This window comes from Mya arenaria, chromosome 17 (genome assembly GCF_026914265.1).
Source record: "Mya arenaria isolate MELC-2E11 chromosome 17, ASM2691426v1".
Lineage (NCBI taxonomy): Eukaryota > Metazoa > Mollusca > Bivalvia > Myida > Myidae > Mya > Mya arenaria.
This window is the reverse complement of record NC_069138.1, coordinates 55,257,349-55,275,427: the sequence shown is the minus strand read 5'-3', so window position 1 is coordinate 55,275,427 and position 18,079 is coordinate 55,257,349. Positions and strand designations below refer to the sequence as shown.

At 34.1% G+C, this 18,079-nt stretch overlaps 1 protein-coding gene across 1 annotated transcript; it reads right to left on the bottom strand.

Annotated features, from left to right (window-relative positions):
- Positions 1-618: 618 nt before the first annotated feature.
- Positions 619-14,476, bottom strand: LOC128224600 (nose resistant to fluoxetine protein 6-like). The gene is made up of 16 exons (XM_052934517.1): positions 14,112-14,476; positions 12,962-13,140; positions 11,660-11,765; positions 9,903-10,005; positions 9,529-9,631; positions 9,125-9,206; positions 8,348-8,515; positions 7,550-7,646; positions 6,797-6,895; positions 6,251-6,416; positions 5,827-5,906; positions 4,739-4,846; positions 3,745-3,871; positions 2,873-3,059; positions 2,155-2,297; positions 619-1,213 (listed from the first exon to the last, which is right to left on the bottom strand). Exons 1-16 carry the CDS (start codon positions 14,461-14,463, stop codon positions 1,091-1,093), a joined length of 2,223 nt encoding a protein of 740 aa, XP_052790477.1. The 5' UTR covers positions 14,464-14,476; the 3' UTR covers positions 619-1,090.
- Between the last annotated feature and the right edge of the window lie 3,603 nt (positions 14,477-18,079).

Genomic DNA, 18,079 nt, shown 5'->3' with positions numbered 1-18,079 from the left:
ATTTGATAACGCCTGGAAGACAACGAATCATAAATATATTTTTCACCGCTGTATTTATTATACGTAGGGTTTATGCTTCACAAATGCATGCTTAATCGTCCTCGTTCAGAAATGTTAAACTTTTAAAATAGCATCAACAGTTCTAAATATTGAAAACAAGTAATTATAATTCAGCATATATGTGATTTTAGGATAAAGTTGTTTATTTGATAGCTTTAGACGTAAAAATGACCTACAACAATATAATAGTTTTTATCAAACATAAATTTACAACTGATACCAGCGCCCTTTCCTTAAACCTACACAAGGACCGATAACATTTCCACGTTTTAAATTATAACACCTGTTTGGAAGAACCGATAACATCATCATTTTTAAGGGCCTTCCACAGTGCAACAGTTTTATGGGAAAGGCCAAAAGTTGAATTTTTTTGAGGAACGATCTTTTTCGGGAGTAAAACAGACATTCTTTGTAACATGTTTTTGGGTAGCAAGAAGTTGACCAATCTTTATGAAAGAACATTTTATCAGACTTTAGTCCAAAAAGCATTCACTTATTTCGGAAAAAAAAAACTGTATACATTATAACTTAGTTTTTGTGTCAAATCGATATATATATATATTCAGACTGTTTCCCATCGCACATTACCAATGTCTAAAATATAAGAAGCTATTTGGGATTATTTTACACGTTTTATTAAATGAAGAGTGTCCATTTCTGATTTTCAAACGTTCTAATGAATATCCGTTTATAATATTTCTTGGGATTTGTGTAACAATGGTCCCAAAGAACTGAATGCAAAGCCCAATAATATTTTCTATGTTTTTGGCCATCTTGGCCATGTTGCTTGGATTAAAGCCATGAAGTCGCAAAACCAGATGTTGACGATCGAATGAAAATATCGTTGTCGGCTTGAACATCAGCGTTATTGGGCCGAAACGGGCGAAAAAACATCACATTTTTTGGAACGTATATTGTTTCGAAAATAACAAAACATGGTGTCGGCAAGTTTGAGTAACAAAAAACAAATCTATCTCGCCTTACTTATGTGTCAAGCAACAAATAGAAGCTATTTGGGACTATATTAAATCTAGCTGTTCTTTCCTCGTCCAAGCACTACTTTTTCCAACCCCATCATCGGTGACTCAAAGGCAAGTGAGACGACAAAAGCAACTGCATATGAGAGACAAAGGTTTCCCAGGAACAGATAAGTCTGAAATAGAGAATTGTATTTTTTGATTATTATCCTAAACCCATTGATAAATATTCCCAAAGTATGAACACCACGGAATGAGTACCTTAACAGGTACGGAAACTGGAACATATCCAGTAAAAAAGTTGGATACATAAAAATGACGTATTATAGTTTATAAAATGAACACACGCAAAGAGAAATATCTTATAGAAATTGTTTACATTTGTTTATGTCAAGGATGAACCCAATTTATTTTTATATTTTACTGCAAGGCCTTACTGGGCATATACATCAAAAGATTGTTATGTAAATCTGTGTCATCTTGGAAGATTTTCTAGTTTTCGATAAAACAGTCTCGTTTTATAAATGTGCGTTCAACATAAAGTTACATTAATGATTTCAAGCATTTTTACTTTTATTTGACTTAAATCCGATTTATCGTAAATCTTGTTTTATTGAAAAAAACTATGTAGCTTTACGGGCCTTGTATATAGCTCGCTGTGATTTAGACGTGTTAAACAATCATTGGTCAATACTGAATTAGTGCATACACGTTCCATGGATATGTAGTTTTCTGCTTTAGCGCGAAATTAAAGTCGCGAAATTAGACTCTAAATCTAGAGCTTGACACACGAACTGGGACACGACATTTTGGAACGTGAGTGTCAACAATATTCGAAAATTGCTTTCAACTTTTGATGACTAGTTAAGGTTTTAAATTAAATTTATTTTTTATTTATACCCAAATGCGGCCATTATAAATAAAGTTCATCCGTTATAATTGTAAAATTTTAATTTTAAAACTAGTTTCTACAATGAACAGATATAAAAAAGTACAGAAAGGGCATTGTTATTTTAACATTGAAAAAGTAAAACAGTCAACATTACACTCTGCTTATTTAAACAAATGTATGAACAGTAACGCAAGCAGGTATAAAAACAACAACGTAAAAACTTACCAGATCCAAGTCATACCAATGCATAAGAGTCCGTCGACTGTAATAGTACGTATTCATTACCACCGGATGTACGAGGTAACAGCAGTAGGTCAACCGACTCAATGGTATAATGGCCTTCCAGGACAGAAGGGCGTTCACGGGACCTGAATATAAGAAAACAGTTTCAGCATATTGTAATAACATTATTCTTACATCTTGAAGTAACATATTGTTTGTTCATAATCATAATATTTGGACGTGCTGGCTACTTGTAATAGGCAAATGTGAAATGGAGAGTGGTCAAGTAGTAAAGGTATCCACTTCTCACCAAGATATTGATAGTTTGATCCAAACCAAGGCTACGTCCTCGTGATTTCTCGAATGAGCACCAGTACTTATTTTTACCAAAAAGTCTGACTTGAGGCTGATTCTATAAACTGTCAGCTTTCGTCACAATCGAGTTTAAGGAAACTAGTATAGTTTAATATACTAGACGAATCATAAGACAATGAATCTTACCAAATCACAAGCATATGCGTGATGCATTCTTTTAATGCGAGTGATAAATAACTGAGTTGAAATATGAACTTGTTTGCCAGCATTATGACATGTCACAGAAAACATCCCAGTCACTTATAAAGTTAAAAGTATTCTGCGCGCAACATATATTTCCTACGAATGAAGACTTCAGAGTTAATGCTTGATATACTGTCATGCATCACATGTGTAGATGACGTACCGCCATGCCCCGTTGCGCATGAGAATATAACCCATGCAATACAGGCACCCCAGGCCGTTCTCGCTGTCGCATTGTAAAGTGCCGACATGTCCTCTCCGAGTTTCGGTGTCAAGTCAGGCGTCCACAATCCATAAAGTATAGCAAGAGCAACTGCAGTGGCTATGGCCCATCCAAACATATTCCAGACCTGCAATCGATTGTATATAGTATTTTCATTTGTTTAATACGTGGTATTAGCTACAGAAAGTATAGCGTAGCATTCAAGGCGATTGCATTATTGAATTAAAATTAAAGATGTGATAAATCCTAGTTGCAACTGCAGTCAGTCTGTCCGCTTAGGGCAATGGTTAGAGCAATTGCCAAGGCGTTCTGAGTACTATTCCCGACCCTGGTGCATGTGAGTTTGGTTTGTTGCCACTAAGCCGGATATGTGGGTTTTCTTCGGGTACTCCATTCTCGAGCAATATTGTGCCAACGAGAGTGACTTTGCACAAGTTTATACACCTTTATCTTAAATTGTTATGAAATAGTTCTAGTTAAAGCTCCCATGAGCCAAATCAAAGGGCAACATAATACCATGTATTCTACAATATACATCGACGATGCGATAAATACATGTACAATAGCACATACAAGACGAGAAGTAAGGCCATTATCATAATTGTCATAAGTGGCAGAGCACGGGCAGTGAAACACATATCACTGTATTGGATTATTTCTCATTCATTTTGCTGTCCGAATAACGGTAAAACAACTTAAATCCGATTGATGACAGTTTCAAAAGCTAAGTCCGTTCATAACTCTTTAATCACTGATCTTATTAGTGGTATCAATGTGGCGAGAATCTATGTATACTATCTAATAAACACTACCTTAGGAATCTTTACTTTGCATTCAGTACGGTAAAGAACATATCCGGTGAATATGCCAACAGCATATGGCCCTACCCTGCACCAGGGCTTGATATACAGCAGGTCATAATCATCTCCCCCGGTATCACTGAAGTGCACAAATAAAACAAAAACACTCTAATATATGGCAAAAAAGAATGTTTGTGATTGTTTATAACTACCAGTACATATGTTTAGTTTTCGACGGATTCACTTAATTAAATCATTTAATCATTTTGAAACGCCAGACAACCAATAATCCTTTCAGCAATTTACAACGGCCAAATTGCCTTTTAGTACCTAACACAAAAACAATAAAATTTCAATTTAGTCATTAATTTGTTTTGTTCAGTGAGTAATTAAGAGGCTTGTGCATGCGAACTGGCTAATACAAAGGCAACGGGACATTTAGCCCGTTAGTAATATACAACAAAAACAGTCAGATTGCTGAAGTAACCCTGGATGTGTACCGATATGATTAACATAAGCGAATAAGGTTATTCTCGCAAGAGATGTTTTAAGGAAAATGTTGACGATAATCAACGGACGACGAATGGATGACGGACGATGACTCATCCTATCATGATAGCTCACACTTGGCACTTTCTTGCATAATTTAAGAACTCGTTGAATCATGTAGTTAAACATATTTAAAATATCTGCGTGTAAGTTATGTGTACTGAAGACAATTAACTGATTTCGGTCACGAATATATAATTAAATCAAAATGTCGTCTGTATGTTATTAGTATAAAGAATTATCTTCATTTTCTGTTTTGCAAAAAGACTGTAGGAACTACCTTTCAATGATATAGTATTCGAAGAAATAAATGTATACTTATTAATAATATGATTACCGAAGAGCAATGTTTGACGGAAAGTGGTAAACCTTTGATAGAACATAACAAACAAACAATCGGAAATCTATTTTTGAGAAAAATAGTAATCAAAGTAATATTTGTATTAAAAATAATTACCCCAAAACCATGTTTGCCGGTAAGTGGTGAACCTTTGATATAACACCGGCAATGATGAAGTTTAGAAGTACGAATGCGCCACAACAAATAGTTCCACATAGTCGCGAACTGAAAAAGATTTCGATATGACAGCCAGGTAGGCAGACAGACTGGCAGGCAGAGAGACATACAGACTTGTACAATACACATAGTCAATGACATATGATTACAACATGATACGCCATTATGCACAGTGCGCATGTATGTAAGTAATCACGAATAGGAACACAACAAAATACATACAAGAGTATATACAAAAAATTACAATTTTATGAGGTACGTCTAAATTTATAGGTTATTAGTTGTAATATTAAAAAAATATAGATATATATTTAAATCAGAGGATACAACAGTTAAACACAATTACGATCTAATCTTAAGAATGCTTATAAGTTCATTTTATTATTTAATTGTATTAAATGTAAATACTTGAACACAGTTGGTCTTAATATGACCATTCCATGCAATGTTTTATTATATATTTTTTGATGCTGTGATAAACTGGAGGACAAAGTATTATATTGTACTGTTATGGTTGGTAATGAAGCGAAATGAATGTGAAATAAACACACGGGCATATTGTCACATGTGGCATATGATAACGTGTTATGTGCCTATCTTTAACAAGTGTTGAGTTATGGGAACCTTAAAATACGAATCCCGAAGACGCAAACGACAACACCAAGGCTATGGTAAAACAGCAAAACCAAAGTTAAGCAGACTGTTATAACAGAAACAAACTGTGGTTTAAGGAGCATGATATAAATTTTCCACATAACCAATACCAGCTACTGTGAGCTTATGATGTAAAATTGCATATCTTTGGCAAGGGACAAGGACCACGTCATGAACTAAACAGGGTCTGCAAATTTGCACAAAGATAGCCTTGTGTTAGAAGGGTGAAACAGTTATGACCAAACAACACCCGTCGTTGTACATCAAGGTTGCCAAGTAGTTTGCAAGCCAGCTAGTTCAAAGATATTTGACAAGCGGAGCAAATGTAGAAAAGCGTGCAAGTATGATTGGGTCCTTTAGAACAATTAACTTACGTGAACAGCAATATTATCATCAACGGACTTATAACATAGAACTGCATATCGTTCGCAAGATACCATGACCACACCATGCACTAAAATGAAATTGTTAATATACAAATTTAAGGGTATGATGGCACACATCGTCTTATTTTCAAGATAAATTAGTCACACGTAAATCATGCCACAAAACTACAGTGACACCCCTTATACCAAGTAACAGTATGTAATTGTATACATGCATATATTAAAGATTATGACGGTATATATTAAAGGATACATTGAGACATTTTAATATAATACGACTTTGTATATCTTGGCACATCCATTTGAATATAAAATTAACGAAAATACGGTTTTCAAAAAACAACAGCATATGTACGAATAATTATGTACGAGCACACAGACTGATATTTGAAATACAAAGAAATATCTGTACCCTCTCATCTGTCCGAACAAGGTTGTTTATATACAATATGTTTGTCCACCACGTGTCTTTACAATCGTTGACCTCAATCCCCTGCTGGGGCCAGAGTGGACCATTTCCCCAGTGTTTAATCAAAGGAATGTAGAACATTAGAATCAACATGTATGGGGGTGTCAGCCTGAAGGACGAAGATATCCACGCTGTTTGTTGTCAAATGACGTGATTGATATTGATAGAAAAAGGCATCTTAAAGAGTGTGATTTTACAATCTGCAGGGAACATAACAGCATACGAGCGTGTTTCGATTGTGACAGAACAATCGATACATTATTATGTTAACGAGTGTTTTAAAGAAACGTATTGTACTTTGGAACGTTCTCTTAAACTGTTTTAAACAACAATACACTTTATCGTAATATGTGAACGTAAAAGCTTATACATCAGCTTTTTAAGCAGATTTTTAGGATAAGTGAATGTTAACTATTACACAATGATCGGAACATTGCCGGCAAAAAGACACACAACAGAAAGGGAATCAAAAAGCAACAGCAAACAAACCGCCAGAATCGATGAAAGTAGAACATTCCCCAGTTGAACTTTCTTGCACCTCCACGTTTCTTCATTTCTCCCAGCGTAAGATAAGCAACAAGAAGTCCGCTGTGTGTAATAGATCAGATGAAAATTTCATGGAAATTGTACTGAGAAAACCATTAAAAATGTGTGTACAGTTAGTTCTTCTGTTATTTTCACATTATAAATGTTCATGTATTTAAGATTAATTATTAGAATGTATGCATTGTATATAATTAAACTATTTCGTATTAATAGTGATACAATTATAAGTGACTGTATCACTTTCATGATATGTCTTGATGCATTTTCTCCATAATGGATTTTTTTTATTATGTATGTATGATTAGTTTATATGTCTTACGTTAATTTGATTTGAATATAAAATAGCTTATTGAAAATATTTATATTTGAAAGCATGTTGATGGATGATGAGCTTTATCTTTAAGTCCAATACACTAAATTCCTCTTCTTCTTTGCTTGATAAATTGACAAAGTAGTAGATCTTTCTGTACACACATATATATATTCACACACGGAAATGATAAATAATAAGTTGTTACAATTACTAAATTCAATTACTATTGTTTCTTAAAATGAATGGAGTGTTACCACTATATAAGTTTTCAAATCAAGTAGAAACAAAATCATAGTGTACTCCACAAACCAACACTTTAATTGTTCCAATGGACCAAGGTGCAAGAAATAACTAAAAAACAAAACATCTTGTCATCAGCATACCTCAAAACAAAGAATGTATCGACGGCAAAGGTTGCATTAACAATTACTTGATAGGAGAATCGTTTGAACACTAACGGTAGAAATGTTGCACCGTTATCTGTAAGTAAAAAGAAATTTATACTAGATCAAAACTGTATAAAACCACTCTCACACAGTACCAAATGATGAAAAATGTATGATATACATTAATTCCCGATGAAAACATATATAATAGATGAATTCCCAATCAATATTGTATAAATACATAAACGCTCGATCGATAAGTATGCAATTCCGTAAAAAATATTGTACTTTCATTGAAAAAGTTAATCGAATATACCATATAAATACATATTAATATATATCATACTCTTAATCAACACTTGCATATCAAAGACAAGATTGTACAAAAGTCAAAGGAAAGCCTAGCTTACCAATGACATACTTATAATGGTGTTGCCATTGCCACTTTAGTTTTAGAAATTAAAACACTTAAAATAAACCTCTCCGTCAAAAGACATTACTGTGTCGTATGAGAACTTACATGGTATAAATAAGTCTGGCGATATACTAAGTTACATAAAAAAAACACTGATATAACTCTAAGCTTAAAATCACAAGTGTTTTCAGTGATCACACAACTCCTAATAAAATGAGGGAAGTTTTTTCATCAAGAGTCGTACGAGCAGATTGACGAGTGTGAGTTCTGAAACTGGTATTCAATAGTTAACTTAAATTAATCGTATGGTCATTCATCATTGCCTTCATTCACTGCTGATTAGATAATGCGTGATAGTAGGGCCTCAATTTAACACAAACCTATCATTCCTAGCCCAACGACGTACGTATGCCCCAAGACAACCCACGTCATACTTATGAATCTGATGCCGTTAATGCTGGTTAGTGTCTTTGCAGGTTGCATTGTACTCAAAATCCTCTGCGCATTCGTATAGGCGGAAAAAGATAACAGAAGACGACCATGTATGCCTGCAATTAACGTAAATAAAGTATATTTGTTTTATGTCACCTAACTGTATGCATCAACAGGAATACACAACAAACTAATATTACACCTTGTTAAGTATAAGTAGACCGAAACACACAAGCCGAAAGACACAAACGAACAAGACAAACGCAATATATTAAGGTGTACCACATGGGTCAAAATTATTATGGGAACAGAAACAAATACGTCTAAATTATAGAGGTGCATCTTAATCAAAGTAAAGTTAGAAATAATCCCTCTATGTAATAAACATGTGTACAGTTTGTTTTTAAATGGATCCTTTTTGCCCTTATTTATCAGTGCTATTTGTACAGAAACAAACCGATGGATTACGTTCGTGTTCTAGTTGCGAATAGATAATACTATTAAACTTGAATAGCAGTACTACACTAACATTTAACGAGGTCAATATTTTCAGAACATAAGTATGTGGTTAATGCTAAGATATCATTAGAATTAAATGGAAAATAATTTGATTTGTGTTGAACTACAGTAGCTGCAAATAATGTTGAAAGACATGTAAATACAGTTATTACTCTACAAGTATTGTAGTATTATACAATACGCGTAGCTGTATCGCGATGGATTACCTTGTTGATATTTTGTCATTCTTGACTCGTTCCCGTTCATTCTTGAGTGGTAATTGTTGTCATGGTGATAATTTCCTGAAGGCTGAAGTTTAAGGTAAACGAAATATATTTTAATGAAGGAACCCCAGTTAAGTAAAGACTGTTTCGTCGTTTGGGTAAAACTCAAACACGATTCTGAAAACGAATTTCATATGGCAATACGTATAATGTTATACCGATGAATAATGAATACCGATTTGCTTGAACGAATAACTTATAGAAACGATCAAATCTAAAGTTTAAGCCATGGTCTACGTCCATAGAACATAATTTTAAGGTTATTTTTGAAAGATATAACAAAATTTGACTTATTCTAAAAAGGACTCACTTATATCTTAAATAATATGTTTGAAAGTAATACCTACCAAAGGTGGGTATTCTTTTGGTGGTGTATTTAGCACGTGCTTGATTGTAACATCATACGCAGTTGCAGCTAACATGACGAAAGCAAACATACCACAGATGACCCTTAAAATTATTAACATTTATTAAACAAATGTTCTGTAATAAAATGATCAAGTCCATCAAAAAGTGGAAAGTATGGTTTACATGTTATAGTAACATAAGTACTCTCTGTATCTGACAATGTCGAACAAGCCTTTTTCCTGCAATAATATAATTTTACACTTGCTGTTGAATTGTAGCCGTCGCATCGAAAATATTATATAATGTGTGTATAAAGCTTAATCAACAATTTGGAATAATTGCTATTTAATTTAAAAATCAAAAACGTTCTCACAGCACTACTATTGCGTTCGTTGACCAAGGAAGAGAGTTTTGCTGACATGTCACATAAGGCCCAACGATATCTCTGGTTATATTCGAAGGAATGGCTTGCAGTGCTGCAAATAAAACAGATTCACAGATTGAAAAAAAAAACATTTTTAAGGGTAAGAATACAGCGGTTGGACATCTTTGGAAACTTTTGTACGCAACGTTATTCAAATGTTTATTCATTTGGACTAGTGCTGCAAGGAAAACAGATTGAGAAACAATTGAAATGGTAAGAATACAGATATTCAAAACACGTTTGGAGTACTTTTGTGCACAACGCTATTCACATATGCATTCATTTGAATAGAACCTGATTGAGAAAAAATAAAAGGGAAAGAATATAGAGATTGTGAAACACGTTTGGACTACTTTTGTTGATTATATGTCATCCAGATATGTGTTTATTTTACACAGAATGAAAACAAATCAGAAGGAAATAATATACGTCGTGAAAATCACTTTAACTACTTTTTGTGCACTTCTTCATCCTTAAATGTGCTCACTTAACACATGATAATTCAGGATAAGAATATCAAGATGAAGATACTAAGCCAGATTCAGATCCCTGGAAACATCATCAATACAATCACATAATGTGGTATTGAACAGCGAAACCTTTTTGTTTTATAGAATTGGCATATCATTAACATATGCTTATAACTATATTTTCCATCGTTTTAAAGGTATATTACTTTTTCGAAAAAGATAAAATGTAAAGTTTCAATTATGGAACTCTTCCCATGTTAAAATAAACTCTTAGATATCATAAGAGAACACTTTTCTTAGCAAAAAAATAGAGAGGTTGCAAAACACACCGTGTAAGCATACTGTATGTAGAGACTTCTTTTTGTGAACTAGGTCATCCAGATATGTGCAATTTGGACACGTTTACAAAGACAAGTACGATAACACAATGTAAGTGATTTATGCGAATATCACCGATCATACAAAAACAAAAAGATACATTGCTCAATTAACTTTTAAATTAACTGCATCGTTCATATGTTCAGGTAGCCACAGGTGGTAGTGCAAGAACACATCGTGAATAGTGAATTCTCTAATAACCATAGAGGCATTGAAACCCAATCAGTTTAAGGGCGACTAATCGGCTTAGAGATGTATTTGGGTACTTAAACACTCCTAGAATACCCTGTCCTCATGCCCTCCATCGGTAGACTAATTCACGCTTGTACCATGTTTAAGACGTTTTTGTTTTTGTCTACACAATAACACCGATATCGGGACGGTAACAATCAGAACGGGCGTAACAGTTTTGCCATTTACTATTAAATAACGACGCTATTTATGCTATTTATTGAACGTTGTCCTTGACAATAAGGAACAAAGCAGTTACGACAACCGCAACACTCGTACTAGAATGTACATTTACTCAGGTTGTGTGTGCTGTTACTATTACATGTTCGATGGACGCTCACACAATCAAAATGTCGGGGTGGATGGAAAATACACCTTAATCATGGCAAACCATTTGCAATGCGTCATTTAAGTTGAAGGTGAGACGTACTTTCAGTATGTGCCATTCAGGGCCTTTGTTATTTAGTATCCGTGACTTCAAATGGCTGTCGTAGAACCTATCACTATCAGGTACGCAAATACTCAAACGTTTTTTGTGTTTTTTTTTGGCTTTTTGGCATGATTGAGATATAAGCATAATTATGCTACAAATGGTTTAATAGGGAGGGGTGTGTTACACCATCATACCATTATGAATCAGGATGGCAGTAGACCAGTTGGAACATGTCAGGGGGACACATACACCAACTCTCAGGTTTAAAACATTTCCGCCAGTCAAAAAAGAAGTGGCGGACTGAAACAAAACAAACAACAACATGTTATTACATTCGGTAAGGGTAATCCATCGATAGCAAGTCCCAAGTGTGAACATAGCACCTCTTGGTTTGATTGAGGTTTATTTTTATTGTTTTATTGTGATAGACAAAGCGGTTCGGGTACAACATCCATTCTAGCATCGTTAAGTGGTCATAAAAGTTTTACGTATTGAAAATGTTCCACACGCTAAACTGTCTTTTGAAAAAATAAGTAGAAATATTTTGTTATCAAACTGAGAGTACACTATCGTGTAACACATGGGTTGTCGGTGACAAATTGATGATACTATTAAAGGAAACTGAGTGTTAGTGATCGAGAATTGTGTATTTTTGTAACATGTTTGAGAATGCTTTCTTTGTTTGCGTTGTCTTTAGCAACAAGGTACACAACTCATGCTAATGCGATCTCTGTATAACCTTAAAATTTACCCCTAGCTTTAACAAAGCAGCTGATGATAACGCTTGGTATAGCAAAAAGAACAGATAAATCAAAACACAATTATACTTGTCAGTGTCCTTTGAATATGAAATGTTTCTTGTATTCATAAATGGTGACCATATACAAGCTAAAAATAGAATAGAAATAAATATTTTATAAAGAAACGATTGGTAAACTTCTTCCGTGACATAACATGGCATTGTGGTTTCAAGTACCAATTGAGCCGGGTCGGTGGCAGGGGTTGTATTTAATATTATACTTCTCCTTATCCTGACACATACCTCATTGATTTCAATTAGACTACTGGCCAATTTATTCTAGAGTCTCATCAAAACACTCTTATTTTGTTTTAAATTTAAGTTACATTCAAATATTTTTGTTGAGCACAGACACAGTATATGTCATCTGATGCATACTTGATACATTCCATATTGTATATTGTGGCTGGTTGGTATATCATTCTATTCATGAGAGACTGAAGAAAAAACCCAATATCAATATTTTATTTAATTGTTTATTCTAACAAACAAGGGATTCATGAAATAACTTTTGGATCAGAGGCAACGTTGCATCAACAAATGTTGCTAATGAATTGTTCACTTTGCCTCAATCAAACTGTCATTGTTATATGCATTCCTTAGATGGTTCCTTGAGAAACTGAGAATATGTTTTATAAGCTTAACATGTAACTCAGTAATAATTAAGTGCGAACAATGAACTCAGAAAATAACTTACGTCTTTTGTTCCAATCGGAAACACAGCCGTGCAGTACTGTGTATCAAACGGCTTGTATGAGATGTTCGTTCTCGTATCGTTCACTAACGGCTCGATAGCTAGACATTCCTCCCAATCCCCAAGCCATGTAGTGTGAAGGTCGAACAGACCGCTAGGGAGCTTCCCGGCGGCATCAATCACTAAAGGTTGGAAGAGATTTGCATGAATACAATAGGAAGGAGTGTAATGTACATTATCCCGAATATAACGCCGTAAGGAAAGCGAAAATGACGCCAGGGGTCTTCCGTCATTGTCGATAACTGAACATTTGGATATACAAGGTACAAACATATGATTTGTTTCAAGTAATCGTGTACGTTAATTACTACTCATCAGGTCCGAACATACAAATATCGGCTGAGGGCCTTTCAAGCAGCACCAGCCATTACTTTATATAATGGGATTGGAATACTGCAAAATTGCAAATTTCAAATTTTGGTTAACATGTAGTTAAATATATTGCTATCGTACACTGATTCAAACAGTTTCTCTGTATTCCATAAGTATATTTAATTCAAAATAATAACTGATTTTTAAAAGCAATACTGTGCCGAATTTTAGCCAAATGACATCATATCGAACATGACATCATAGAATTTTCTTTCCGGTTCTGTGTGCGTTTATTTCTTTTTACAGTGAAACGGGATAACATCAGAGAAACAGTGACATAAATTTTCAATAATCTCTTTAGATTATTAAGATATGACTTTAATAGTGTTTTAGACTCCCATTGTATCGGATCTGATTGCATATCTCCTTCAACAGTTACCGATATCAACCTTAAAGGTTAATACAAACATGTGACATGAATTCGTTAAATACTTGAATGTAAACACTCACTCAGAGTCTTATATCTTGATTAATGCATAAGTAAACCATCGTTCGAGCTTTAAGTTTTCCTGAATGAATTAAAATCACTGAAGAATACACTCCATTGCACACCATGTTTTAGAGGGTTGTCTTTGTTTTCATCTCCACATTAGCTGCCATTGTGGGACAGTAACATGTAGAATGGACCTGAAACCGTTATATCGCTACCGTGCAGATAAATTGCAACAATAATTATAAACACTTCTCAGTTAAGCCCAAACTCAGCGTTATTCAAACTTACTTCGTATTGCCCACATCTGTCCTGCGGTCAATTCTTGTAAAACAAGATTGGTGCTCTTGGAACATTCTTCGCTAACGTTGTATTCGGGTGCTGCCAAACTTTCAACCAATAGGAATGCAGCTTGCTGGATGGTGTCATCCCTTATTGTGGAATATCCTGCGGCTTTGTCGGTAGCGCTTTTCAAACCATTTCGAAAACTGTTTACTTCTTTTGACCAATTTTCAACAGACTTGGGACCATCATAAGCGTGGTTGATCTCTTTCAAAAAGTCCCCAAACACATAGTTATTCTGACAATGTACAAGTATTGAAAATGTTAATATAAACATGCACCAAAGCGTTGGTCTAACCATATTGTTAAACTTGGTGTCCGTATTCACGTATTGTAAATTTCAAACGAATAAGGCAAAATATTTAGATATTGTTTAGATGAGTTTTGAGCTAGATAATGACTTGTGTTAACCCGTATGTAGCCCTATATTTTGTACGAAAAGTTTCGTATCTGTATCACTTCACTTTGTATTATCATGATTATAAGATATTTAGTCATGATAGGAGTTGACATGATTTAACAATTTTAGTAATCATTGTGCAATCAATACTGAATTGTCAAACAGTTTTTGGTACGGGTTAAAACACATTAAAACATACACAGCGTTCTACAAAATAACAGTTACCTTTAAGCAAGCATCAAGATTAAAGACCGAAATTAAATTATATTGAACTCAAACTTTTTCAATCAATCAATATATCAATCATTCAATCAATCAATCAAACAATCAATCAATTCAATCTATCTATCGATCAATCGATTTATTGATAAATTAGTCAATCAACCGATAAGTCGATCAACCGAAAAAATGATCGATCGATATATCAATCAAGTTATCGAACGATCAATCAGTCAATCAAAAAAACAATCAATCAATTAATCAATCTTATGATTAATCAATCAATCATTATACTAGGTTGATTAATTTTTAAATTGATTTTCTCGCACTTTCATTTTGTACTCTCTTGTATATGTGTTTGCAAGCTGGCCAAAGGTCTGATCTTCCTTGAAGGCATGATTTTTTTATACATATTATTTCAATGTGAAAATAGCGTGGACTAATGTTGGTGTGCGTGAGTGTTTGATTAGGAAGAAAATGAACATATTGGTCCATTAAAGGAACATGATATTAATTATTTAATAAATTGATACTTTGACGGCGAACGGGTGTGGTCGTAATCTTATTTAACTGGAGGTAAAAACCAATATATCTGTTGGCGGCTATGCAATGCTAACCGAGTTTAACATGTACATAACACTTAATGCTTTAATATTAATCTTACTGACACAACCAGTTGCTAAACCATATATATCGAATGATTTTCAATGGATATTAAGTTCAGTCTAAAAAGTAAACTGTTGTTTTAACATAGTCCAGCAAAGGTAAGTCATAATGAAATGTATCTGTCTTAGTCAGTGTCATAAGCAGTGACCTCTAGATTAATTTCAATAATTTATCGTCTGTCTGATATCAAATGTTCTCGCATTGACTAATAAGGTTAGAACAATGTCGTATATTAAAAACTCATACATAACTATTAAAGTACAACTTCATCAGGGGATCATCACTTTTCCTTTGGTTCATATAAATATATATATACAAGCCGATATTGCCAGTGTGATGTAATATCACTAAAGCCGATAGTGTCTTGATGATGTAATATCACTTAAGCCGATATTGCCTTGGTGATGTAATATCACTAAAGCCGATATTGCCTTGGTGATGTAATATCAATAAAGCCGATATTGCCTTGGTGATGTAATATCAATAAAGCCGATATTGCCTTGGTGATGTAATATCACTAAAGCCGATTTTGCCTTGGTGATGTAATATCACTAAAGCCGATATTGCCTTGGTGATGTAATATCACTAAAGCCAATATTGCCATGGTGATGTAATATCACTTAAGCCGATATTGCCTTGCTGATGTTATATCACTAAAGCCGATATTGTCTTGATGATGTAATATCACGTAAGCCGATATTGCCTTGGTGATGTAATATCACTAAAGCCGATATTGCCTTGGTGATGTAATATCATTTAAATGCCTAATTGAAGCCTTCTTTAAGTGACCCCCCCCAAAAAAAAAAAAAAAAAAAAAAACAACAACAACAAACAAACAAACGTGTATTTGTACACAACCTCTGTTAATTGATCTTATCCTAATTGCCTAATTGTCTTATCAGTTCTCCGATCTGAGTATCCTGCTGTGCAGCTTGGTGTGTTTTATGATAGAAATGGAACCTAAATGGCCCTGAGCCAATAAACGAATACACAAGAAATTGGCCCCTACTGTGACACCAGTGCAATTAGCAGGAGATGCACAACAGGGGATTATCATGACAAACATTCCTTAAACTAGGCCTTTAAGCAAATATTGTCTTGATGATGTAATATAACTAAAGCCGATATTGTCTTTATTCTTTGAACACTGAAGCAAATATTGTCTTGTTGATGTTATATCACTAAAGCCGATATTGTCTGGCGTGTTCAGTGTTACAAAATAGAAACTGCTATTTTCTTACTATTGATGTATTCAGTGCCCCCGGGGATTCACTCTGTCAATATCTGTATTAATATGCACCCACACTTTGATGCAAGTGGTCAAAGAATAAACGGAGAATAGGCAAAACGATTAACATATACATGCTCAAAATGAGTACATAATCTAACAAGCGCACTTTACTATTTTTCATTTGTTATCGGTGTGCCAAAAACATTTTACCTGAAATGAACACTCTGTACTGTCAAATTTTGTATTTATTTCCAGACGATCCGGACCTTAACCAATAGTCTTCGATGGACGAACAATAGGGTCCTTCCCAACTATTAAGATACATGTACTACATGTAGAGTGGTTATCGCTAGGTAACGAAGGACGTACGTTTATTGTAAGACGTCATTGGCCTATCCATGGGCGTCCTCCCTCCCCAGCGAGAGTATCTAGTGTAAATATTTCTGGATACGAATCCTACACAATTCAATTGATCTACTAAGTATAACTGAAAATATAATCATGTGCAATATATATCATAATGCATCAAAGATGCTCAACTGGGTGCTGCTAAATGCAGGTACAATGTATTAAACGTTGCATGCATTCAATTATTTAACACATCTTCTTGCTTGGCGAATTAATTCATTTTGCCCATTGATCTGTTAGATGAATTTTACTTTTGATTGTGCCAGCATTGGAAAACCCAGTATTATCAATTGCATATTACATCTATTAATCCATTGTACAACTAAATGCAGGGTATTATATTCGTCAATCATGTGTATGGTATTTCCTTGCATTTTCAAAAACTTGGTACAGTTTCTCCTTATTCTGATTTGCATTTTTTAATGCTATTGTATGTATTTATGTTCGAGTCAAAAAAGCAACTCAATATAAAACAGAGAAGGATAAAACACGTTTTTATTTACATTAACATATGTGAATGTCATAATTATAAAAAAATGTGAAGACATATCTGAATTTGTTTCCATCTGATAAATTGCTTTGTCAGTTTCAAAATAATATCATGCTACATGTGAAATGTGTTGACCAATTATCTTCCAACAAATTCAGTACATACAATCTTGTAAAGAATGTTTTTAACAAAAAACAATATATACGTAAATCCAAAACGTCCCCGTTTGAGTAAAAAATATGCCAAAGGCATTAGCAAAACGATATCACTACTTAATAGAGGCCAAATCCAAATAATACTCTCAACTCGAACACATTGAAACACGCGTTTGCCAGACGTGATTTATAATTCGATAATCTAGATCAATACGGAAGCTTGCTTTAGCAATTCTAGCTTACTCAAGAAAATAACAACGTCACACGGCGTGCGCACTTATATTTTAGAGATTTATAAATAGAAGTTACGCAATGCATTTGCGAATCCAAATTTCGATAAACACGCTT

Coding starts and splice junctions, on each gene's coding strand:
- LOC128224600 (XM_052934517.1), bottom strand. CDS start 14,463: ATGGTTAGACCAACGCTTTGGTGCATGTTTATATTAACATTTTCAATA. Junction 9,207..9,528: donor CAAAAGAATACCCACCTTTG/GTAGGTATTACT, acceptor CTTAAACTTCAG/CCTTCAGGAAATTATCACCA. Junction 8,516..9,124: donor AATGACAAAATATCAACAAG/GTAATCCATCGC, acceptor CGTTAATTGCAG/GCATACATGGTCGTCTTCTG.